Source organism: Phodopus roborovskii, unplaced genomic scaffold (assembly GCF_943737965.1).
Source record: "Phodopus roborovskii unplaced genomic scaffold, PHOROB, whole genome shotgun sequence".
In the NCBI taxonomy this organism is placed as follows: Eukaryota; Metazoa; Chordata; class Mammalia; order Rodentia; family Cricetidae; genus Phodopus; species Phodopus roborovskii.
In genome coordinates, this window is record NW_026126516.1 from 1,966,417 (window position 1) to 1,992,609 (window position 26,193).

Genomic DNA, 26,193 nt, shown 5'->3' on the forward strand with positions numbered 1-26,193 from the left:
ATTCTATAAGTAAAATTTTATTGGAACTGTACTATGCCTTTTTGTTTACTACAATCTATGGTCAAAGAGACTGAAAAGCCTGCAAAGCTTAAAATAGTTACCATCTGGTCCTTTACTGGTCAGAAAAAGTACTGCCTACTGATTTAGAGAATGGGAGATAGAATATAAACAAATGAGAGATAATTATAATTAAAGCTTATTGTGGGAAGCAATCATACACGCTCAGTTCTGTTAGAAATGCTAGTCTGTTCCATAACTGGCTACTAAAAACGAATGTCACAGATAGCATCTGGTGAGATACTACTATCATTATAATTATCTTATTTGGAGAAGCCTGTGCCAACCAAGCAAATTTTATCCCCTTGGAGTAAGCCCTGTCAAGCATTCTGCAGTGAGCCATGGTCTGATGTTAGCCTAGATTTGAATCTCTAAAACATCCTGAAAAACAGCAGGAATGGCTCTGGCTATATATCTCCTTCAGTTAAACATGCAGGAAAATAAGAGATACAGAAGTCACAGAAGCCAAACAACATGTCCTAAGGCAGGTCGAGAAGAAAGAACGAAGTACTAAGGTCTCAAGGTATAAAATTACAGGGAAAAAAAAAAAAAAAAAAGGTGGAGTTCTTCAGCTATAAGACCTAGTAGGTGGGGTTTACAATAACAAGATACACAGGCAGAAAGAAAATGTTCAAATACTCTTGAAGATCTCAGATGCAGAGCCCTACAGGTAAAAACAGGCCATCTTCTTGAACACGACTAACCAATGTCATCAAAATGTCAGTTTGCACAAAGTTAATTTTTTAATTTAAAGAAATCCCAGGAAAATCTATTAACAAGTTTTTTTTTTCTCTCCCTTTAGAACAAGACAATGTGATTACAAAGCTCATGTTGAAAAGTAACAGGAAACAGCCCTCTATAAAGTATCAGCAATAAAAACCAAGGGTTGTTGGAGAACTGGCATTACCGAATACTAGAATACACTGTAATGCCTACATGAAGGCAATCCAGTAGGGTGCTCTGGCATTATCCATTAAGCCAAACAGAAGAGAAGGTCAAGACATATATACAAACACACATGACATGATCATAGATGGAAAAGGCCACACCTCAAGTCAGGTAAAGAATGAGTTTCTTTCTCAGTGATGTGGGGAAACTTGAGTGGCCATCTAAAAAGCTGGCTCCTTATTTCTTGTCATATTCAAAGTTCTCCAAACAAAAGCAAAAAGCACGCAAATACTAACAAAAACATAAAACAGTAAATTCCTTTATAAATTTGAAAGGACAGAAGGTCTTTCAATTATGACTCAAAATTGAGGCCATAAGGATAATTTTTAAAATAAATTCTACTATATATAAAATTCAATTTATTTGATAAAAGCATTGTAAATAAAGTTAAAAAGTGAAAAATAGAGAAATACTTATCATAAACATCTAATCTTTCTAAGAGATCCTAGACACTGAGAAGAAATGAACAAGAAGTACAAATAAGTAATTCTTGGAACTGTACAAACTCAGAACATATTATATGGCTCTTCGAGAATATAAAAAGATGCAGCCTCAGGAGAGACAATAAAAAGAAAGTTAATCCTACAATGACACATTGTTGCTGGTTTAAAAGATAAAAAAATATTCAGAAATTTGAAGATATAGAACCACACACACACACACACACACACACACACACATGCAATTGAAGGGATTTTTGACACAATCACATATGGTTAAAATACAGATTCGACCCAAATGACTGTTCTATGAAACTTGAAAGCAATATATGTATAAGTTAAACCCTGAAGGACAAAACTACAAACAATTTAAGGATACAGTCATAGGGAACTACACAAGAACACAATGGAGTGGAATGGAAATATGCAGAAATTTAAGACCAAGGAAAATCTTTATGAATATATATGAAGTTTACATAACTTGTTTTGTTATATTAACCATGTCTTAGTATGCTAAAATCATATAGTTTCAACACACCACCCAGAACATATTTACTTTTAAGGGAAAAAAATAAGATTTTAATGAAGGACTCATATAGTCATCTACTAATTCAATTTTAGCATTCTGAATTAGTAACAACCAGGTAACAGGTTTCTCCTAATGTTTTACAATATGAAATGTTCTTACTGTATAGTCCAGCCCCAAATATCTACCATCAATATCATGTAGCCTTTATATCTAACTTCCCAAATCCTGAAATTCAATAGAAGTAAAAATAACCTAAAAGACAGAGGCAAGGAAGTTTTCCTGGACTGGACAAACCATTTGTAATTGGTTATGCCTGAACACAGACTCTGCAGTTCCCTCTCAGCAGGGTATAAATCTAGGCTGATCATGTGTTGACACAAAGGCTGCCTCTAAGTTCCTGGCTGAGCTGCACAGCCTCCACCACCTCACTCTAAGCAGGGTTCCTGTGCTGCTCTCAGGAGGCAAGTGTGAAGCTGACTTGCTGTACTAAGTGATGGGAAGCCACACTGAAGAGAAACAAGGCGGCCCAGCCAACAAGAGCACCAACTGTCAGACAGGAAACTATCTACCATGGATCTTCTACTACATAGCAAGTAAGTGACAGCAGCCTAAGGCAGTAGAGAAATGCCCTTCCCAGCTCCCCAGAGTCTTAAGAAAATAAATCACTGCTTAGCCACTCCACTCTAGGGGATTTGTTTGACAGCTATAGATAAATTCAACGAGTATTGAGTAAAATGAAAACATATTAGTTAGGAAATGTCTGACTCACTGTTCTATTGCTGTGAGGAGACATCACAACCAAGGCAACTCTTACAAAAGAAGGCATTAATTGTGGGCTAGCTTACAGTCTCATAGGGTTAGTCCATTATCGCAGCAGGGAGTAAGGAAATCATACACGCAGGCACTGGAGCAATAACTGAGGGTGCTATGTCCTGAGAGAGAGAGAGAGGGAGAGAGAGAGAGAGAGAGAGAGAGAGGAGGGAGGGAGGGAGAGGGAGGGAGGGGAGGGAGGGAGGGAGAGGGAGGGAGGGAGAGAGAGGGGGAGAGGGAGGGGGAGGGAGGGAGGGGGAGAGAGAGAGAGAGAGGGGGAGAGGGAGGGGGAGGGAGGGAGGGGGAGAGAGAGAGAGGGAAAGAGAGAGACGGGGGGGAGAGAGGGGGAGGGGGAGGGAGAGAGAGGGAGGGGAGGAGAGAGAGAGAGAGAGAGAGAGAGAGAGAGAGAGAGAGAGAGAGAGAGAGAGAATGGGCCTAACCATTGGCTTGCACTGCTGTGCTGTCAGCTCAAACCTGCACACTCTGGAGAAACTAAAGTACAAATCAGAGCCCACTTGGCCATCAAGTTCCTTGCATTGCATGGATGCACACTGAATCCACTGGGACAGAGGTATACAAATTTCTTCATGCGGGGGTGGGGGTGGGGGTGGGGGTGGGGGTGGGGGGAGCTCTCACTTCCAAAGCAAGGTAACAGAAATACCACCAACAAAGAGAAGAATGAGAGGCCAAACAGTTTCTTCTAAGTCCAAACTGTGTTGCCTCCAGACCTAAAGAAAATGTTCTCATAGAAAGTATGATGACAACGGACACTTACCTAAGATGAGATGAAGTTTGGTCTCTGTCTGGAAAGCATAGTGCAATGTCACCAAAAATGGCGACTGTCTAATGTGCTCCAGAACTTGTCGTTCTGTCCTCGTATGCTCTGTAGTTTTAGCCTTTTGAACTATCGTTGCCTTCTTCAAAACTTTCATGGCATACAGCTTTCCAGCATCATGACCGCTTATTTTACGAACTAGAAATACTTTCCCATAAGCTGTAAAAGAAAAGAAAAAACATTCAAAGCTGAAGAAAAAAAAATAAGTTAAAATGCTACATTGGCAAAATAGTAATTTATGGAAATAAAATGAATGCACCCAGACAACACACGTGCACAAACAACAAACACTCTTTCAAGGCAAAAGCATGCTCAGTGCTATTTCAAACAGTTCTTTGATAATTTCTTCAGCCTTTCGCCACACATACTTCTAGGTCTAACCCAGGTATTTACATATTTAGCCACTGCTGATGAAGTTCTGCTTTCACTCTAAATGTTATTCTCTTCTCAATATTTTTAGGTCTGAGAAACTAACTGTTATTATGGTCAGCTAACCACAGTCCAGTTTAGGAACAAGTAAGACATTTTCGACATCAGATAAAACCTTGAGCTATATATTTGCTATTGGATTTCCTTCATCTTTTCCCTCCTTGCTTTCCTTTTTTATTTACTTTTTTTTTTTTAAATTTTAAGAAAGGGTCTCAGTATGTGCCTCAGCCTGACCTTGACCTTCTACCCTTCTAACTAAGCCTCCTAAGGTCTGAGATTCTGGGTGAATAGCTCCAGTCTCTAAGAGTTGTTTTTCTTTTCCACCTGCATGTGTGGTATGTGTGTAAGTAAGTGTTGCCTACCAGCTTGCTCTGGGAATCCTCTGTTCACCTTCCAATCTTGCTGGAATTACAGGCAGGTCACAAAGTCAACCAGGCATTTATGTGGGTTCTGGAGACCCAAACTCTGGCCCTCACACTTGCATGGTAAGCACTTTAACCACTGAGCCATCTCCCCAGTCCTTCAAGGCAGCTCTTAATAAGCATCTCATACAGACAAGTAAGTGAAGTACTTCAAGTATTCCTCCGTATTCATTCTTTTAGAACCAAAGCAATATAAACAGACATTGTATAAAACAAGAGAGCTTTACAGTTAACAAACATTAAAATATCCAAAACTGAAGGCAGTATCAACATACACCCCTTTAGATCTATCTCTAGGCAGAAATAATTTACGGCTCCCTGGGTCATTCTCATCACGTTTCATAAGTGAAGGCCGTGGGAGGCACAATCCTGTATGTGGTACTGTTCCTCCAAGTCCAGGAATTAGAGCCTTGTGGGAAGAGCAAATTTCTTGAATGTATTTCCCCCCCCCCCCCGGGGGGGGGGGCGGAGACAGGAGAAGAGAAAGAGGAAGAAGTGGAGGGTGAGGAAGAGAAATCAAGAAAGGAGGAAAAGCGGGAGGAGGAAATTCAAATGTTTCTTGGAATGGTTATGCTCAGTTCTATTTCAGGAACTAAAAGCTTTACTGGATCACTCTGAGTTGGGCTCAGTTTTGATCCAGGTCATGACTACCATTACCTTGCTCATAGCTCCCTGTATTGAGCCCATAAATCTATTATCATCCACCTACTACAGTAAGAGAGTTTATGGGAAGGGCTCTCCACTCTGTGGTTCAGTTCTGTTCTTTAAGAGCTAGATCAGTAGTGACACTTGATATGCCACAGATCAATGTTAGACCAGACTAATCTTGAGGGAAAGATTCCAACACTTGAGATGGAATAGACCGTGCCAGGCTCTCAAGTAAACACACCCTTCTTACATACCAATTCACTTAATCCTCACCAGTGAAGTAGTACTTTCTGTAGTTCTATTTCAGAGATAAGGAACAGAGTTCATAGTAATTAAGGAATTGGCCAAAAGACTTGATCTAGAGAAAAAATAGACAAAGGAACAAGTGTGTGGAGAAGAGCCAGCCCCATTCCAGTCTACTGCTGAGCTGGCACAGGAGTACTCACTTCGTCCCCAGGACCCTGGCTCATGGGGCCCAGAAAGGACAGGGGCCTCCACTCTATGGCTTCCTCCTTGCTCCCCTACTCCCTTTCTCTCTCTTAGAAGTTCCCAGGATAATAATTTCAAGAGAGGAGGCAAAAATTTAAAAAGCAGCAGCAGCACAACCCTGATTGAAATGCAAGTAGTGACCTTCAGGATCACTCTATCTGCAAATGAATAAAATAACTAAACTCCTCCTGAATGCCAGAAACCTGATTTTCTAGATTATCACAGAGCCGTGTGATAAAATATTTACCATACTCTGAAAGACAGGAAAGCTCCAGGAAAGTTTGTGTTACATTTCAGTATGTGTGATAATTACAGATTGAGATCTCGGAAAAACTGAAGTGACTCAAGAAAGAAAATTACAACCTAAAGAATGAAACTGGAACAGCATATTTTGTACAGCAGCAATGAAACCAAGATAGAAACCGTTCCAACGAGATGTACTTTATCTTCCGACAGAGGAAGCCACGGTACAAACTGGGGAGGAAGTAAAGTCCTATGCAGGCAGTCTTGGTGTTTCAGTGTCCCTTACATACACACAAACACAGTAACTACACCCCACTTACATTCTCCCAGATGTTAGTCTCTAGAACGCTATGGTCCTAGAAGTTATGAAGTCTATCTAGTCTCTGAAATGTAAGAATTGTCCAAAACACCTGGAACAGCCTCTCCCAGGCACACTATATTTGTCTGTAACCAAAAATGTGGATCTTGTAACAGATACAGGGTAGAAGCACTTAAAATGAAGTACTTGCCAGGTACCTTAGACATGTTAACCTTTTAAGTTCTTAAAACATCTTCCTAAGAGGGACTGTGATGGAGAATGTTCTTCTGCATGTATGTTTGTCTTATTGGTTGATGAATAAAACACTGCTTGGCCAGACAGGAAGTGACATAGCATGGCAGATACTGTCATTAGCTAACCATAGAGGTTTGTACAGACAGGCAGGAAGTAACATAGCTGGGCAGAATCAGAACATAAGCAGGGACAAACAGGAAATCACTCTCTTCTCTGCAGAGATGCAGCAGGCAAAGGAAATGCAGGGCTGGCATTCCCCGGAAGCCAAGACCACGTGGAAACACTTAGATTGATAGAAATGAGTTAATAGTTAAGTCAGAGCTAGCCAAGAAGAAACCATAGCCAATGGCCAACAGCTTCATAATTTATACAGCATCTCTGTGTTATTTGGGGCTGATGCAGCTGTGAAACCAGGCTGGCAGGAAAGTGCTCGTAACAGGGCTGGATGACCACCTCAATTAAAAAAGAGGAGACTGGAGCACAGCTGGTCCAACTTCTAGGTGCACACAATGAGTGCTGCTGCTGCTGAGTCCCTTAAACTGAGTGATCTTATCAATAAATAAATAAGAACCCAGATGTTAAACAGAAACCACATGCAGGTGAGGCATTCTAAGAATGCAATGAACCCAGTGTTACTACTTTTGAGATAAGGAAACTTTGCAAGGCTGTCTATTATTTCACTGATGATCAGCTCTAAATGGTAGAAAATTTCCTTCACAGGGCATAGAAACAAAACAGCTTTGTTCTTAATATGCTTTGCTGGTGCTTCTATACCATCTAGATATATAAAAAAGAATATTACTTTTTTAAAAGGTAACTTTTCAAGAATTTAAAAGCAATAGCATTCAATCTCTCTACTCTTTAAGCCAATCTTAAATATGATCTTGAGACCTCACCATTAGGAGTGTTCATTGATGTGTTCTGTTTGTCTGTAAACACTGTTTCATTCATTCCTTTCCTGTGTCTTTTTTTCTCCAAAATTGAATTTTACTCCAGACAAGCATAAAATATAGCATAGGATGACAGTGTAAATTGGCCAAATAACATGAAGTCATCATTATTGTCATGCGTATTTGTTACTCTCCTTGCTGCTGTGAAAAAATGTCCAACAAGAGCAACTCCAGTAGTTTACTGTGGCTCACAGTTTGAGTGTACAGTCCCTCATGATGGTGAAGGCGTGGCAACAGGAGAATGAGGTAGCTTGGACTGAGGTTTATGGAATGGCACCATCACATCTTATAACTCACATTCTTGTTTGAACAAAAACAACCAAGTGATGGGAGATGTCATTCTGTATATGTTTCTCATACTGGTTAATGAATAAAGCACTGTTGGCCAATAGGAAAGCAAGATAGGCAGGGCTAGGAGACAAGGAGGAAATAGGAAGGAGGAAGGAGGAGCCAAGATGGAGAGTCTGGAGAAAGCAGAATGCCGGCCGGCTCCCCGGTAAGAGAAATACATAGATAGCAGAAATGGGTTAATAATTAAGGCAGAGCTAGCCGATAAGAAACTAGTAATGGGCCAACAGAATTATATCAAATACAGAGTCTTGTTGTGTTAATTGGGGCTGGTGCAGCGGCGGGACAAGACTGGCGGCGGGCAGAAAAACCGTACTACTAACAACCAAGTATATTAGTGATTTTTCTATTATTGTGACAAAGCACCATGATAAAACAAACGACAAGAGCTTATTTAGCCTATGGTGCCACAGGGCTCACAGCCTGTCATGGTAGGGAGGAGGTACAGCAGCAGCAGCACACAGATGGTATGAGTTGGGCAGAAGCTGAGGGCTCACTTCTTCCACCGTGAGCAGGAAGCAGAGTGAACTAGAAATGGCACAGTCCTTAAACTCTCAAGGCCTCCCACCAATGACACACTTCCTCCAGCAAGGCCACACCTCCTAAACCTACACAAACTGTGCCACCAACTAGGGACCACATATTTAAATGCCTGAGACACTATGAAGAAATTGTATCACTCAAATCACCACACCAAGAAAGAAAACGTTCAAAATGTATTTGCAGCGTCTTTACAAAATTTTTGGATTCATTTACCATTTTGTTGTAAGATTTTAATTTATTAAAATGTTCAAATAGGTGGGATTGACATGTAAAACAAGCTTGTTTCAAATTTGAATTAAAAAAATATTATCATAAAAACAATGTTCAAATTGGGTCTGGGTAACTGGCTCAGGAGGCAAGAGATTTACTTCACAAGCATGAGCACCTGAGTTCAAATCCCCAGTGCCTATGAAAAAACACAGGTGTGGACAGGCATTGTGAGGAGACTAGACAGGACCACCAGGGATTGCTGTCTTCTGTAATCCAGGTTCAGAGAAAGACCCTCTCTCAGAGGAATAAAGTACAGAGGGATAGAGCAGGATACTCAACATTCTCCTGTGGTTTCTGCAAACATACCAGGGAAGGGTACCTGCATCAATACACACAGGTGCATATACTATATATAGTCACACACACACACACACACACACACACATGCAAAATACATAGATACATTTTCCAGTAGTCTTTAATTTTAAATTTCAATTAAATTTATTTAAAAATATTCTTATAGTCTACCTATAAATGTATCAGTTTTCAAGGTACCATAGTTTAAATATAAAATGCCCTACCTAAGATTGTTGAATATTTAGTAGCCAATGGATGGCTCTACCCGTGGTGGAAACTGCAGGAGGTAGGAACTAGCTGAAGAAGTTTGGAGGTTATTATACTTAGTCCTCTGTCCATTCCCCATACCTTACATCTGCTACGAGGTCAATGGCTTCTGTCATCTGCTCCCTCAACCATGATGTATTTACTGTCCCCACAGGCAACCCCCCCCCAAAAAAGGCAATGAAGCCAAGGATGAGGGAATTAATAAAGCCAAAAAACTCTGAAATTGTAAGCCAAATAACTGTTCCCTTTGTATTGTTCTTTAATCATAACTACAGAAGGTTACATAACAATAATCAAATGTAACTAAAGATATGTAAACTTTATATTTTTGTTTAAATGCATTATTTTGAGTGAAGCACTTACAGGTCAGAAAATGTTAAGGGCTATTGTTCAGAAAGCCTCTGGCTTATGGTCATTATAATGTCACTGAACTGGGCATGCTATTCTCACTGGGATTCCAATGTTACAACCACCTTCCTGTCACTCAAACTTTGTCTAGTGCTCTTTAAAACTATACATTGTACAAACCTCTTATTTAAGTTCATATTGAACTATCTTTTTTTTATAAACAGAAATTCTAAATGACTTGCACTCAGAATTCCCAAGATTGCATTCTTTCTCTAAGCGAGCCTGCATAATCAACAAATGCACCCATTTCCTTTGTATGTCACTGATATCTGCTTCCCCACAGGTCTACAATTTTTGTATATGCTGTTCTGTTGTGCACTACCATTAAATATTACATAACTCACAGGAATTGAATATGAGGAAAATGGGGCTGATTGTTCTAAACCGATTAGAAAAAGGAACTTCTGAAATATTAGGTGTGGGAAGGCTAGGAAAAAACTAAATCCAAGATGCCTCTGCAGTCAGATTTCTTCAAATATGTCTAGCTCTGACTCCACTCCAAAGACTCTGAAACTGTGGCTTTCCGACGAAGCATTACACGTGTGACTTTTGGCAAATTAAACCATTATGAACCAGTTCTCAAAATCATATGCCTACAGCTAATCTTTGGCAACGAATGAATATGGTACATTTTAAGTGAAAAAACAGTGTCCCAAGAAACACATAGAACTATTAGAACTATCCTTCTTTTATGATTCCACTTTCTTTGACTAAGCACAAGTCTCAATTGCACCAAACAAGAGACCATGTACTAACTAAAGGATCACAGTATGGTTGAAATGTAATCCTTTCCTCCTCCTGGATTATTAGAATCTTTTAAACAAGGCTAGGCACATCAATTTTCCAAGTTATGCTTCTCAGCTTACTCTCATCCATAACCCGATAAACACATCTTTTGTGCTGTCATCTAACTTAAAACATACCCTCTGTGTCAAAACACTCCATTCTTCATTGTTCTTAAAATTCAGAGCATGTTTAACAACCTCACAAGTTTTAAATTGGCTGGCTGATCGCCTCACTCCCTACCTTCCTGCCTCGACACTTGCTTATTTCTGCAGACCCTGGTTCACTCATCCTTTTCTCACCCATCCTTTCCTGACTTCTCAGAAGAGCACAACACTTCTTATTTTACAGGCTCATAACCCAATGCATTCCTTTCATAAAAATAATCATAAATTGTTTTTACATTTAATTCTATGACGTTTCACTACTCAATGAATTAACAAAATCCCAGACAAGGTATGACTTTTTTTTTTTTTTTTTTTTTAACTTTTTCATTAGCAAATAGTCCTGGAATTCACGCATCATAGAAATCCAATACTAAATCTGCATCAAAATTCCAACAAAATTCTTTAAAGACCTTGAAAGAATAATACACAACTTCATGTGGAAAAACAAAGAACCCAGGTAGCTTAAAAAAAAAAAATATATACACAATAAAACAAAACAAACACCATCCCTGATTTCAAGCTGTACTATAGAGCTTTACCAATAAAAACTGCATGGTATTGGCATAAAAACAGGCATGTTGATTAATGGAATCAACTGGAAGACCCAGATGTAAATCCACAAACCTAGGGACACTTGATTTTTGATAAAGAAGCCAAAATTATAGCAAAAATGAAGCATCTTCAACAAGCGATGCTGGGCTAACTGGATGTTAATGCAGTCAAGACAGTTCCCTACAGCAGACCCAGAGGCCACTCTCAGCTGACTGTAGACTATGAAGGAGAAAATTAATGCTGGTCATTACACCTGCTGAACCTCAATCTCTCAAGGCAGCAGAACTGGGTGGGGCTAAAAAAACACGCTCCTTGAACTCCAACATCCAATGTCATCCTTAAAAGTTAGGATCCTTACTGAGTAGCTTCATCCCTATTGAATGTACATAGTTAGTAACACAAAGGCAGTGACGCATACACCCTTTCTGTCCATCCCTTACTGTCCATCCTTGAAGTCTCTGAGATCTACTCTGCTGCACCACACAGTAGCTGAGAACAAGAGTTTTAGTAAATAGAAACCACCAAGATGCTTCAATGGGTAATGGTGTTTACACCAATACTGACGACCCGGGGTCGATCCTTGGCAACCACAAGGTAGGAGGAGAAAAGGGACCCTTTAAATTAACTGTCTCTGACTCAGACAATAGGTGCCATGACCTGCACGCAAGCAAGTGTACACCTACTTACCCACCCCAACACACAAAAATAATTAAAGCCGTAAAGACCTTAGTAATTTGAGGTCTTATCTATCACTTGAACGTTTTTCTTATTTATTACTATTCTTTATTATTTACAGGAGGGGCATGCGCATGTCTTGATTTTGTGTGGAGGTCAGAGGATGATTTGTAGGAGTCAGTACTCTCCTCCCATCATGTGGGCCTGAAGACTGAACTCAGGCTTGACAGTAATGGCCTTTACCGACTAGCCATCTATCCATCCCTTCCTGTCACATTCTTATTATAATTAAACTCAGGCTTGATAGTAATGGCCTTTACCGACTAGCCATCTATCCATCCCTTCCTGTCACATTCTTATTATAATTAAACTCAGGCTTGATAGTAATGGCCTTTACCGACTAGCCATCTATCCATCCCTTCCTGTCACATTCTTATTATAATTATTATTTTTAATTTTATGTGTATGGATGTTTTGCCTGCAGGTGTGTCTGTGTATCATATGTGTGTGTGCCTGATTCCCATGGAGGCCAGAAAAGCAGCCAGGGGTCTTAAGTGCTGAACCATCTCTCCAGCCCCTGTCACTTTTCAATATATACAGTATTTTCAATAATTTTCTTTGACAAAGATGCCATTGTCATTGTTTAATGCTCATGACATAGAAGCCACTTGGTAGTGGCAGTCCTTGTTAAAAGTCTGTCCACCAGTGTTTATATAAGCACTGGGCAATGTGTCAATAGTAGATGATAATGCCAATGTCAATAGGCCTTCCAAGCACTGAGAAATGAAAATAAGATCAAGCATACTAAAAGCACTTAATGAAATGTTTAAGCATACTAAAAGCACTGAATGAAATGTTTCATATACATATACATGCATATGTATCTGAATATAAATACATCTGGGAAAGGAGGAAGGACAGTGCAGCAGAGGGAGGGACAGACTCCAGTACCAGACTACATGGGTTTGATGCTTAGATTTGCAGTTAACTAAGTGGAAAAATATTTAACATTATCTGCCTCAGTTTTCACTAGGGTTAGAAACAACTCCCAATTATGTAGTTCGAGGATTAGGTTAACTAGAAGAGGATCTGGCAGACATGAAAGAAAGGAAGGGAGGGAGGGAGGGACGGAGGGAGGGAGGGAGGGAGGGCTTCTGGGTAGAATCAGGAACTCTGGGAAAATCTGAGGCTGGGGAATCACCACCCAGACACATAGATTGAGAAGAGGTAACAAGACATGTGGCAGAACATAGATTGACATAAATGGGTTAACTTAAGTTTTAAGAGTTAGTTGGGAACAAGTCTAAGCTAAGGCCAAGATTTCATACTTAGTAAGAAGTCTGTGTCATTTTTCGGGAGCTAAGAAAGTCCGGCTACAGAGCTGCAACACAAAAATGCACCTGCTTCTTGCTATAGGTGACAATAAAAAAAACCTGAAAGCCCTTCAAGTCCCCAAAACAGCACAGAGTACTGCCACTGTTGTTGGGTGTCCATCAGAACTAAATGCTAAGAACCTCTGCTCAAGACTCCACATGCTTTAGTCATAGGACATAAAGAACTCAAACAGGAATTATACTGGAATTGTACTTCTTCCCCGCGCTGTTTAGCCCTCTCTGTCAGAAAGCGCTATGCTGGCTGCTGGAGGTGGTCATCAACAATATTATTCAGCTGAGGACCCTGCATGCTAACAATACTGACCTACCAGGAAACAACAGTAGTAGCAAGTCTATTACAGGAATCGCCAAACAATTTCTGACTGGATTTGAGACTGCTCCACGCACCTGCTACTATAAACTTGGTCAGCCCATAGCTGGGGAGGTCACAGGCCATAATGTAGAAGCTCCTGCCATTGTTTTGCTAAATGGACATCAAACTGCCTTCTAAATATTTATGTTTATGACCATGTGCTGTTTTTAGCAGAGGGTTTTTGTTTTAGTTTTTGTTTGTTTGGGGTTTTTTGTTGTTTGTTTGTTTGTTTGTTTGTTTTGGTTTTTCGAGAGGGTTTCTCTGTATTGCTTTGGAGCCTGTCCTGGCACTCACTCTGTAGACTAGGCTGGCCTCAAACTCACAGAGACCCACCTGCCTCTGCCTCCCGAGTGCTGGAATTAAAGGCATGCACCACCAATGCCAGGCTAGCAGAGATTTGCTTGTTTTTACAGTGGATAGTAAATATTACACAGACCATTAATTAGTCGATGTGCTTAAAAGAAGTGACTGCTGAATGCTCATTCACATAGGAATAAGCATTGATATTACCCCTCGAAGGCTCAGGGGACATCATGGAAGAGAAAGAGCAGAAGAATGGGAGTACTGTGGAATGCAGTTTCTGGAATCATGTGTTCCTCACACTCTTGAACTCATGGCAAATGTGACCCCTGAACAGGACCTGTACCAGACTGGACCCATCAACACCCTGCCACAGAGAAAGGAGGTGTTCCCAAGGACCCACACTCCCTCCCTGAGGATCTAGAGGCAGTCAGTGGTTGCTACAGGAGGCAACACAATCTCTTCAGTTGGTGAAGACACTAATAAAGTGCTACTTCTTGTGTTTGATACTAAATGAAAGAAACAACAAAAGCGAGAAACTGAAAAAAAAATCCAACATGTTTTGAGTTTTAATAAGATCCTCTGGGAATCAACTCCATGGGCAAGATTTTCCAAATTTAGGTTAGAAAAAAATTATCCATGTATTTGATTCCCAGAGGATCTTATTAAAAGAAAAAGCTTCCAACAAGAAGCAAGAAATCAGGGACAGTACATACATAAATAATGTTCACATATTCTAATAATCAAGATATCTTAATTGCTGTAGTTGATGGACATCTGCAAGGATGCCGATGTGAATCATGAGCCCCCCATCCCTGGCCTGGTGCACTACACCCCAGCTGCCTTGATTTCGACATAAGCCACCCAGTTTCCATTAAACCTCCATCCAATCAGCCTTCAGCCAGCACATAACATGGGAAAAGGAAGCATGCCTCCTCTTTCCTACCCAGAACTACACACAAGTTCATGCTGAATCTGGACTCCACTACAACAAAAGCTTGCTTAGGCTCATCCAGACCTATCACACTTCCCGCACTCTCGTTCCCCTGAAGCATCTCAGAATAAATCACATGTACCCAAACCTGGCCCTAGGGTGTTTCTAGCTATGTTTCCATGACTTCACATGCCATCACTAACAAATAAAAATTATTGATACCACAAAGGCAAAGTCATTCAATATCTTTCATACTGCAGAAAACATCATAAACATTTGACCTCTAGGAATTATACACACTTTGTAAGCTTACACTGAAGCATAAGGCATAGGGTATACACAAAGGCAAAAATATAAACTTTTGAATGACAATTTAATGAGCATATACTTTTAAACATGTTTTTCATAAAGATAATTCCCAAACATTTAAAAGAACATAAAATGACAAATTATGACTATTATCAAACTATTTAACACAATCTTTTATATGACTCAACTGAAGTTTTTTCTTTTATCATGTCATTAAAAAGCAAGAGCCAGACATGATAGTGTACAATTTTAATCCCAGCACTTGGGAGGCAGAGGCAGGTGGACCTCTGTTAATTCAAGGCCAGAATACAGTGAGTTAATTCCAAGACAGAGTTATGTAGTGATATCCTGTATCAAAAAAAAAAAAAAAATTATCTTCAAGTCGCCTCATGTAATTTCTAGTTCATTCTAGTGACAAATTACATAGGAAAAATGGAAATATAGTTTTAATGAATAAAATATGTTACTAACAGTTCTGTACAAAAAAAGAAAAACAAAAATCTATGCTGGGCTGGGAATATGGCTCACCTGGTCTTAAGTTCTGGTCCCAAACACCCATGTGGAAAATGGATATAGCAGTGAACCAGCAGTAACAGGACAGAGATAGTTGGATCCTGTGAGCTCACTGGCCAGCCATGCTAGCCAAAATAGTGAGTTCCAGGTTCAGTGAGAGAACCTCTTTGAGCGTGATGAAAGACATCCAACTTCAACCTTTGGCTTCCACATATTATACACATACAGATACATGCTTCCACCCAATACATGTATGTACACACACACACACACACACACACACACACACACACACGTTTTCAGAAGCTGGGGCCACTGGGTTAAGACATATCACAGACTATATTATGCAGGTGGTTCACTGAATTTAGGGTGAGCACCCATAGGCAGTCTCTATGGCATGCATCATAACTTCTACAGAACAACTGTGAAGATCTGTTAGTGGTTCATTGATATCATCCACATAAGAAGCCCTAGGGAGGAGGAAGGTGGGAAGAGATGGTACTGCCCATGTGGATAAAATCTAGACTTCCACACTTAGACAGCCTCATTTCAAGGCTTCACTATGTTGTAAATTGTAAGTGTAATGTTTCTTTAAAAAACAAACAAAAAAGAAACACTACTCTATGCTCAGCACCCAAAAAAGGCTAATGCATATGAAACAATCATGATGGGAGATGTCATTCTGTATATGTTTCTCATACTAGTTAATAATAAAGCACTGTTGGCCAATAGGAAAGGAAGATAGGAGGGACTAGGAGACAAGGAGGAAATAGGAAGTAGGAAGGAGGAGTCAAGATGGAGAGTCTGGAGAGAGCTGGACGCCAGCCGCCTCCCCGGTAAGAGAAGGCCATGTGAAAATACATAGATCAGCAGAAATGGGTTAATAATTAAAGGCAGAGCTAGCCGATAAGAAACAAGTAACCGGGCCAACAGTATTGTACCAAATACAGAGTCTCTGTGTATTATTTGGAGCTGGTGCGGCGGCAGGACAATACCAGGCGGCGGGCAGAAAAACCGTACTCGTTACACAATCAATCAACCAAAAAAGCAATAGAAATGGACTGAAATGTTTCAGGTAGAAAAAAGCATGATCTAATTTGTACTTTACAAAGATGCTCTTACCGTGTGGCCAACAGACTAGCAAGGGACAACTTGACCCCAAGTGCTGTGGCAGCTATAGGTTCCTTTAGTTGGCTGGACTCCCTTTAGACCTCACAATTCAGTAATGGGTTAAATTTAAAAAAGAAAATACTTCCTGGACCAAGAGAACCTGGGAGCTGGTAGTGTGCGGCACTGGCTCTTTTAGAGAAGGAGCACTTTTCCCTTCAACTTCCACAACAGCTAGAACACATGGCACTTACAATGTATCAGGCAATCTGAGCATATTACTTCTAAGGTGTGTGTGTGTGTGTGTGTGTGTGTGTGTGTGTGTGTGTGTGTCTGCTAATAAAATATTGTTCACAGTTGAATTTTTATTAGAAATATTACTTTAGTTAAAATTGCTCCCCAAAATGCTAACAAAGTCAGCAATTACATGAAATAAGTAGTAGGATTTCCTTATATGGAAATCCTAAATAATTTTATTTTTCCAACTTAGGATACAATTTCACTATGGAAGTTTCTACTCAATAAATAACCTATTAGAACTGATCAGTACTCTCCCACTCTAGTACACATCCCTAGACTAAGGGTCATGTTTAAGAAGACTTCATGAGAAACTAGGAGAAGACAAGACTGAAGAATTTATTTTAGTTTCTAGATTATAAAAGTAGTCACCAGATTAGTAACAGACTAAAGGAATCTAAAGGAGAAATAAGACACCCTCCAAATAAATTTATGAATATTACATGAAATTAAATGTAAGGTTTAAAAAAAAAAAAAAAAGAAACAGGACAGAACTTGGGCCTGTAACACAGATACTCAGGAGGATCCCACAAGATCAACTTAGGCTAGAGACTGAACTGAGGGCCAGTTTGTATGATTTAGTGAGATCTTGTCTCAAACAGAAAGCTAAAGGGGCTGGTAACTCAGGGATGCAGCTACTGCCTACCACACACAAGGCCCCAGGTTCAACCTGCAGCAAAAGAACAAAACAATAGATATTCCATGTTCAAACATTCAGCAATGCTACATTTAAGCTATTTGATGAGCAGAATTTATCTAGTTCAAAATATATAAGAAGTAATTTATCAGAAAAGAGTTTTCAGTTTTACTTCCCAAGAAAAACCTTACATGACACACAATGACATGTAATGAAGTTCTATTATTCTAAGTGGTGCTGGGGGAAAAAAAACCTATCTTTTTAAAAAGGTAATAAAACTGAAAGATTAATGGTAAAATTTTGAATAAAAATTGATTTTATTATATTCATAATAAAAGTGTCCACCTACTCCATTTAGTCATCAAAACTTTGATTTTTGAATTCAGAAATGTCTACAATGACATTTCCTAGTTATCTCATCTTCTCCTAAGAGCTGCCTGTCACCGACAATAAAGAGCGAGCAGCATCTGTGGCTAACAATAGAGCCATTAGGGCAGAGTGAAGAACATGAAATGGAGATGGATGGAGAAGTACAACATGACAGTGACACCATTTCCCCACCTTGAAAGCTGTCTCCAGAGCCTCTTAGCAAAATGAGCAAAGGCAAGGGAAATGGCCAGTCAGAGGATCACATGTGTTGAAAGAAGCCCAAGGTTTGGTTTTGCAAATACTACTCACAATTTTCAGATACAAAATGGCTTCTGATTTCCCTAACATGCTCTGCGAATCAAAGTATTAGTATCCTCAGAAAATCAGTTGGAGGAAATAACCTTTTTCTGTTTTCTAAGTTTTACAAACTTAGAATTACCTTCAAGATCTTAAGACTGTACCAAGCATTTTATTTTGTTGTTGCTGTTGCTGCTGCTGTTGTTTTTCAAGACAAAGTTTCTCTGTGTAGCCTTGGCTGTCTTGGAAATGACTCTGTAGACCAGGCTGGCCTTGAACTCCACCTGCCTCTGCTTCCCAAGTGCTAGGATTAAAGGTGTTAGCCACCACTGGACCCAAGTATTTTCTTAGTGGGAAGATATTTACTTATTGACTACTTTAATGTTATAAGAGTATGTATATTTTCTAGTCTCATTTTTTATTTAAGTTTGGTAATTTGTTTAAGATAGGTCTCTCTATGTAGCCCTGACTGTCCTGGAACTGGCCATGTAGACCAGTCTAGTCTCACACTCACTTGCCTCTGCCTCCAGAGTGCTAGGATTAAAGTCTTGTACCACCACACCCAGCAGTTTGGTAATTTATACACTGAAGATTCATATGCATTTATGGTATATACCTCAGAACATCAGCTCCCTTCACCTCTGAAATCATATGTGATTTTGTTCAATATCCCAGTTGTCTTAGTTTAAATTACACAAATGAGACATTATAATCGTGGTGTTAATGTAAGTAATGCTGCTTGTATTTTGTTAACTCTCAATTGTTTTTGTATGTCAGGAACTCTGCTGGCATCATTTTTCTTCCCCCTAATAGCTTACACTTTACAAAGTTTTCTAGGGAAGAACTATTGGTGGAAAACATGATAAATGTTTGTATGTTTTAAATGTCTATTTTAGGCTGGGAAGATAGTTTAGTGTGTAAAGTGTTTGCCGCCATAAGTACAATCTAAGTTAGATCTCCAGAACTTACATTAAAAAAGCAAAGCACGGTTACACTCACTCATCATGTCAGTGCTGGGAAGGCAGACAGGAGGGCCCTGGGGCAAACTATCCAGGCAGCCTAGCTTCGTCCCCTGTCAGTGAGAGATCCTCACTACACAATGTGGATTCCTGCTGAGGAACTACACCAGGGTTATGCTCTGGCTTCCACAGGTAGAAACACACAGACACACACATGCTCATGTGCATGTACACACATACATACATGAATATACTTTGTCCTCACTCCTGGAAAACAGTGTTGCTAGAGATACAACTCTAGACTGATAGTTATTACTCTGTACAATTTACAAAGAGCACTATCCTATTCTTTCCATGGTTGCTGTTGAAGACGATTATGATAGAGTTAAAATAGTTGTTCCTTTATGTTAAAAAGTATCTCCCAAGCTGCTTTTGGGGTATCTGTGTCCTTATGTTCAACCAGCTTTTCTCTTTTATTTCCATAAGAACTTCTTCTTACTTGTCTGCTGATTTGCTGTGTTTCCTAATTCTCAGAATTCATGTTTTATCAACCTTCAAAATACTCAGCTGTCATCTGTCTGAAAAAGGTTTCTCCTCATTCTGTTATCTCCTTCTGTTATATCTTCTTTGTCACCCATATTTGAATCTCACTTTTTATGTATGTTCATTTCCCCTATTATGTATTGTACCAGGCCTTCTTTTGGGCCATCAACCAGCTTCCAAATGATGACATGGAAACTTATTAGTTACGAATGCTTGGCCTTATCTTATGCTTGTCCCACTAGCTCTCATAACTTAATTTACCCTGTTTCTCTCCACATTTTGCCTCAGGACTTTTTATCTTTCTTTCAGTCTATATGTCCTCCTTTTCTTGTTTCTTCCCTGTCGGTCTGTCTGGCGGCTGCCTGGCTAGCTGGGCATATCCCTCTTTTCCTTCCTCGTTCTCTCTTCCTTCTCCTTGAGCCTAAATTCTTCCTTCTACTTATTTTCTCTGTCCACCAGCCCTGCCTATCTCTCTACTGCCTAGCTATTGGCTCTTCAGCTTTTTATTAGATCAATCAGGTGCTTTAAGCAGACAAAGCAACACATCTTTACATCGTTAAACAAAGGCAGCATAGACAAATGTAACACACCTTTACATAAAGTAATACTCCAAAACATAAATAAATGTAACACAGATTTATATAAAGTTCCACAACAATGCATTCTTCACCTTTTCCTCAAATCTAATAATCTATGTTCCTATTCACTAATTTTCTTCGTCTCACCTACTAGTGAACAACCCATAGTTTTTGTAATTTGAGTAATTATTTTCCTACTTATAATAGTAGTATTGTGCTGATCTATACCATAAGTTAGTTCTTTAAATTTTTTCTTTTTAATTTGTATTTGTGTGTGTATTTATGTATATACAGAGTCCAGAAGAGGGTGTGAATCCCTAGGAGCTGGAAGTAAACACAATTGGGAGATACCCAATGTGGGTGCGAGGTCTCAAACTGAGGTCCAATGAAAGAGCAGTAGGCACTCTTGGGCCATCTCTCCAGTGCCATGGCCTTTTTCAGAAGAAAGGGGAGAGGAGAGGGACAGAGGGAGGGAATTTGCATAGTAGTTTTTCTTAGCATGTCTTATTCATTCATTTGTTCTCTTCTATTTTCTCTTTTTTCACACAGCCTAACCTGATCCTGAAATCATAATCTTCCTCTCCTCATCTCCTAAGTGTAAGGACATGCCAAACCCAGACGGCATGTTTTATGGTTTTTTTTTAAGATTATTTATGTGTATGAATGTTTTGGCTGCACTTATGTATGTGTACCACGTGTATGCCTTGTGCCTAAGAAAACCAGGAGAGGGCATCTCTGAAGCTGCAGTTATGGGTGGTGGTTAAGTCACCATAGGAACATTGGGAACTGAACCTGGGACCTCTACAAGAGTAACAAGTGCTCTTAACTAGTGAGCCATCTCTCCACAGTAATATTTAAAAAGAAAAAAAAAATCTCTGAGATGTTAATCCAAAGATAGTTTCAGGTTAACTGAAGAATAAGTGTTGTTCTTGTTGAGTTTTTGTTTGTTTGCTTGTCTTTTGAGACAAAGTCCTATCTATGTACCACTGGCTATCATGGAATTCATATGTAGACCAGGCTTGCATCAAACTCAGAGATCTATCTGCCTGACTCTGCTTCCCAAGTGCTGGAATTAAAAGTATATACCACCATACTCTGCCTTGAGAAGACAGGCTTTAATATACTATTGTATTTCATCATAACCACAGTTAAAGATAATAATTTACTATATGTTTCAATATTGCTAACAGTTATTTTCACATCCTTACTACATACAAAGTCAGTAAAATGATATGTTAGACAATTATCTTGAGTAAATCTCTGTACAATATATAAATAAGTCAAAACATTACATTCTACTCTATAAATAAACACAATTATTTTCCAACTGAAATAAGTTATTAAAATAAACATAAGCATTTACATCATATTTCAGATCTAAAATAAATAATCTGTATCTATGCTGCTTTGCTGTTTGCATTCTTCCACACCTACTGCCTTGCTCTTGGATGTTTGCAATGTTTATAATGTGGTCTGAACTTGTATAACTTTCTTTAATACTGACTTTAATATCTAGGTAAAGGCTTGGGAGATGGCTCTGAATGTAAAGTGTCTGCAAGCAGGAAGCCTGAGTTCAAATCCTCAAACAACACATGAAATCTGGTGAGTAGCATTTATCTGCATCCTCAGTGCTGGGGGCTAAGATGGGGAGCACAGGTCAGAGAGCTTAGTTGAATTGCTAAGTTCCAGGGGAAAAAGAGGGGGAAAGGGGAGAGAGAAGAGAAAGAGAGAGAGAGGGAGAAAGGGAGGGAGAAAGGGAGGGGAGGAGAGAAAGAAGAGAGAGGAGAGCGAGATGAAAAAGAAAAATTAAGAGAAAAGGGTTGAGGAAGACATTTAATGCCAACTTTTGGCCTCCACACACAGACACATATATACATATATTCATGTGCACATACCCACACCCACACAAACACACCCCCCCCACACACACACACACACTGCCCTACACAGAGTGACGAGTTTATTCCTACTAAGAGAATTAATGTTTGCGTTACCTAGAAACCACTAAATTTCTGTTTGACTTTAATTATTACATAGTACATACTGTTGAAGCTGCAAACCTATATGATGCCCAGCTTATGGCTGAGCAAGCTCAGAAGACTAGCATCTCTTTTGTGCCTCCATCCTCTAGCTAATGCTGAGCCAGAGAGTTGTTTTCCATCCCTTTGCAGGCTGTAGTTTTCTCTTCTTCTTTTAATGAGCAGTACTTGTCTGTATCTCTCCCATGCAATCTCCCATACCAAGCATGCAAACTGCAAACTTTAAAGCAGCTCACTCTTACTGTACACCTCCCAGCAAAATTTGTGTCTTCGGGGAGCTTATTTAGTTCTCCAGATTCTTGCTCCCATTTACTCTTTGAATCTAAGGCTTTTCCTTATTCTTGTCAGTTAACCTATACAGTCTGTGGCAGACCTAGTTTTTAAAATATATTTTATCTAGCACTTTGGGAATTTAATAATGAAAGGGGTTTTCAGGACATCTCAGCTGTCAATCTAACCCAAAGTAGAAAATAAAGTATCTTTTCATTTCTACTTCTGTAAGTGGAACATTCTGCCATATAAAACTGCCAGATCAAGGAATAGAACTAGTTTTACAACTCTTGTTGCATGGTGTACAATGCAATATAAGAACTAATTAATATTCCATCTTCCTAGGATGTTTAAGAAGGTTCAGTAGATGCCAGAGGTCATCTATTACCACTAATTTAAATATCGTGTGGCTTCATCTATACCTGGAATAAAGCATGATCTCAATGAGGGTTTTCCTGTAATTTACTTTTTGGAATAACTGGTGTACTTCTATTGAAAAGGTAAAATGAATGATAATTGGATTTCTGAAAGCAGGGGTGAAACCATGTAAGCAGTTTCTTTTGGTCACTTATGCTGCTAACATCTGCTTTTAATAAAGCATAATAAAAGCTAACATTTCTAAAACATTAACGTGGAAAAATATCTAAATTCTTTTCTAGAACATAATCTCCAAAACACAGAAAAGTAAACTGTTGCAAATTTTTAAAAAGTAGTCTGCTTTCAAGTATTCAAGGATCACTACAGAAGTCCTGTAATATGAAATGATTGAAATCATTCATTCACTCAGCATTTACTGAGAAGCTACTGCGTACAGGCATTACTCTTAATAAATTCACCAGAGAAAATTTCAGAGCTGGATGGGCTACTGCATAGCCCAAGGGTTCCTTCCAGAGGCTACACTCCTGAGAGGCTGTCCATCTGTCCACCTGGTGCTCCTACACCTTCATTGATCCTGAAGTGATCAAAATAATCTACAAATGGTCGTCTGCAGGAAGGTTAACCATTCAGTGAAGTAAGACAACTTGAAAACTTGCCTTCCTTAAAATCTTTGACTCTCACTACTCTGCAAGGGACTCTATATGGATCAAGCATTAGAAAGGGCTGAAAGGTGGCTGTCAAACATTTTAGTACAGTGTGTGTTGTACACATGAAGGTCAGAACACAACCTGCAGGAGTAATTTTCCTACTTCTAGGTGTACTGCAGGTATTTAATTCTGGTGGTCAGAAATGGTAACAAGTGGTTTATCCATGAAGCCATCTTGCTGGCCCCTGAGCGTATTTGCAACTGCTGATGGTTTGTTCCAGCTTTTATTAATACCAGATGATTGACCTGTACTTAGAAAATTCCAACTTTTAAAAAAATCTTTTGTTTACTGAAAAAGGTTGAAAAATCATGAAGGAGAGCATAAAATTTCACCATCTTTATGATATCCACATGAGTGTTCAAAGAATAAGTACATATATCCTAAGAACTATTTACAGTAAGCCTATTTTTGTAGATGCTGTTTGCTTGTAAATTGGTTTGTTTGAAGTAGGTGCTAATGAACTATGAGGTCAACTAAATTTATCTGACCTAAGAATTCTGTGTCTGTTAAAGTTATAATGTGGTATGTCCTGCGTCAAGTATGATGTGGATTGCTCTGTTATATTCTTTAAATGATATAGTTTGCTATAAGTCTAAAAGTTACAAAGTATTTATTATCTAGTAATTTAGAAAGAAAAAAATGGTTCTCACTGTATTGTTCTAATAGGCTTCAAAGTTCACTACATACATTTTTTTGACATTGTTCTAACTGTCCCATGTTATTTAGTATGCTTTGGAGGCTGGTTCCTGAATCTCTTGGACATCTAAAGCTTAGGAATTAATTTTAAAGTGCCTGATTAGATGGTACTATGGTTTGAATGTGCAATGTGGCCCCAACTGGTCCCCAGATAATGACTCTGTTTTAGACGGTTGTGGACCTTTAGAAGATGAGGCCTGGCTGGAAGGAGTGAGTCCCTGGGGGATGGACCCTGATGATCAGTCTCACCCAGTACCCGGCAGAGCACTCTTCCCTATTTCTCTATCCACAGAAATGTGAACAAGCTGCTTCATGCTTCTGCTCCCATGAACACCACTGTCTTTTCACTATGAAACTATTAGGTAATAGTAATGTCTGTCAGATAAATGGTAGAGCAAGGAGAAAAGTGTGAATATAAGTAGTAAATAGGGACCAAGACAGCTTTTATGGAATAAAAGCTTCTTGTGATGAGTTCATTCAGCTCAGTAATCAAAATACAACACTCAGTTTAAAACCACACAGCATTTACTTTCACGTTTCCCAAATGGAAACTACTTTAGTTATTATTTTTTTGAACATATGAAGCTATATAAAACTCATCAACCTTAGAGTACTTATAAAATAGTAGTTAATGAATGCAAAGACATTAGAGAACTAGCACTATTAGATTAATGTGGTTTCAATGTTTTAATATGGGTACATTTTATTTTCATTAAAGAGGAATAAATTTTGTTGTTTAAAGATGGGAAATGAGGTAGGTGTGGTTGTGTATACCCTTAATCTCAGCTCGAAGTAAGGAGATACATGGATCTCTTAGTTTGGAACCAGCTTGGTCTACATCACAAATTCGGGCCAGCAATGGCTACATACCAAGAAAAGTAAATGATGGTGCTGGAATAGAAAACGGAAGAGAAAATTTCTACATCAAGATCTTTGTATTATGTATTATATAGTGGATTTCATTTATAAAATACCTTAGGTTTTCTGCCAATAAAATACAGACAATGATGGGGGGGGAGTATTTACACAGAGACTATTTTCCTGAATTAGCAATAAATTCTAATAGGAAAAAAAAATGCGCCAAGGGTACGGAATTCTTGAAACTTTATGATGCCCCAGTATTGGTCTGTGCCTTCCACTTAAAAAAGACCACACTAGATTTATCCAGGGATGCCAAAAAGATCACAAAGTTGGGCTCCTGGTGTCAGCAAATGAGCAAGTAAACATAAACTACATATGAACAAAGACCACAAGACATCCAAGAGTTCAAACAAGCTTTTTGTGAGGGTCTCTTTGACTGTGAGTCAAACAAGCAGGCATTTGGCTATGTACCAAGTGAAAAAAAAAATATTTGTGACAGCAATACCCAGCTTCCCTTCATCCCTATTTGGGAGCGTTTCTGGCTGCTCAGATGGCAGAACCCTGGTTCACCTGAGAAGCTCTTCTAAACACCAAGATGCTACAAACTCTCCAAATAACACAAATGAAAGTGAGATACATGTTTGTTGTATTTTTCTGTCTCAGATTTCTTACTTACACACAAATTGTTAAACCCAACCTATAGTAAACAGACAAGACCACCGTCATTTCAAAGACAGCTTAAAACTGGAGACAATTTAGGAGGGGATTTATATAACCTTTATACAAAATATTTAAAATTATGCATGACGTTTTATAAAACATCTAAAAAATGGAAAATAAATGAACTAATTTAATCACTTGAGATAACAAAAATCATTAATGGATTCTGTTCTTGAGGACTAACCTAAGTAATTTTACATACAGTAGAATAATCATAAAAAAAATCAGGTAATAGATGTTGACAAGGATGTGAAGAGATTGGAACCCTTA

At 39.0% G+C, this 26,193-nt stretch overlaps 1 protein-coding gene across 1 annotated transcript in view; it reads right to left on the bottom strand.

Annotated features, from left to right (window-relative positions):
* Rps6ka5 (ribosomal protein S6 kinase A5) overlaps positions 1 to 26,193 on the bottom strand; it is a 154,147-nt gene that overhangs the window by 80,969 nt on the left and 46,985 nt on the right. The window contains 1 exon segment of the mRNA XM_051196467.1: positions 3,560 to 3,778. Within this exon segment, the coding sequence (XP_051052424.1) occupies positions 3,560 to 3,778 (219 nt within the window).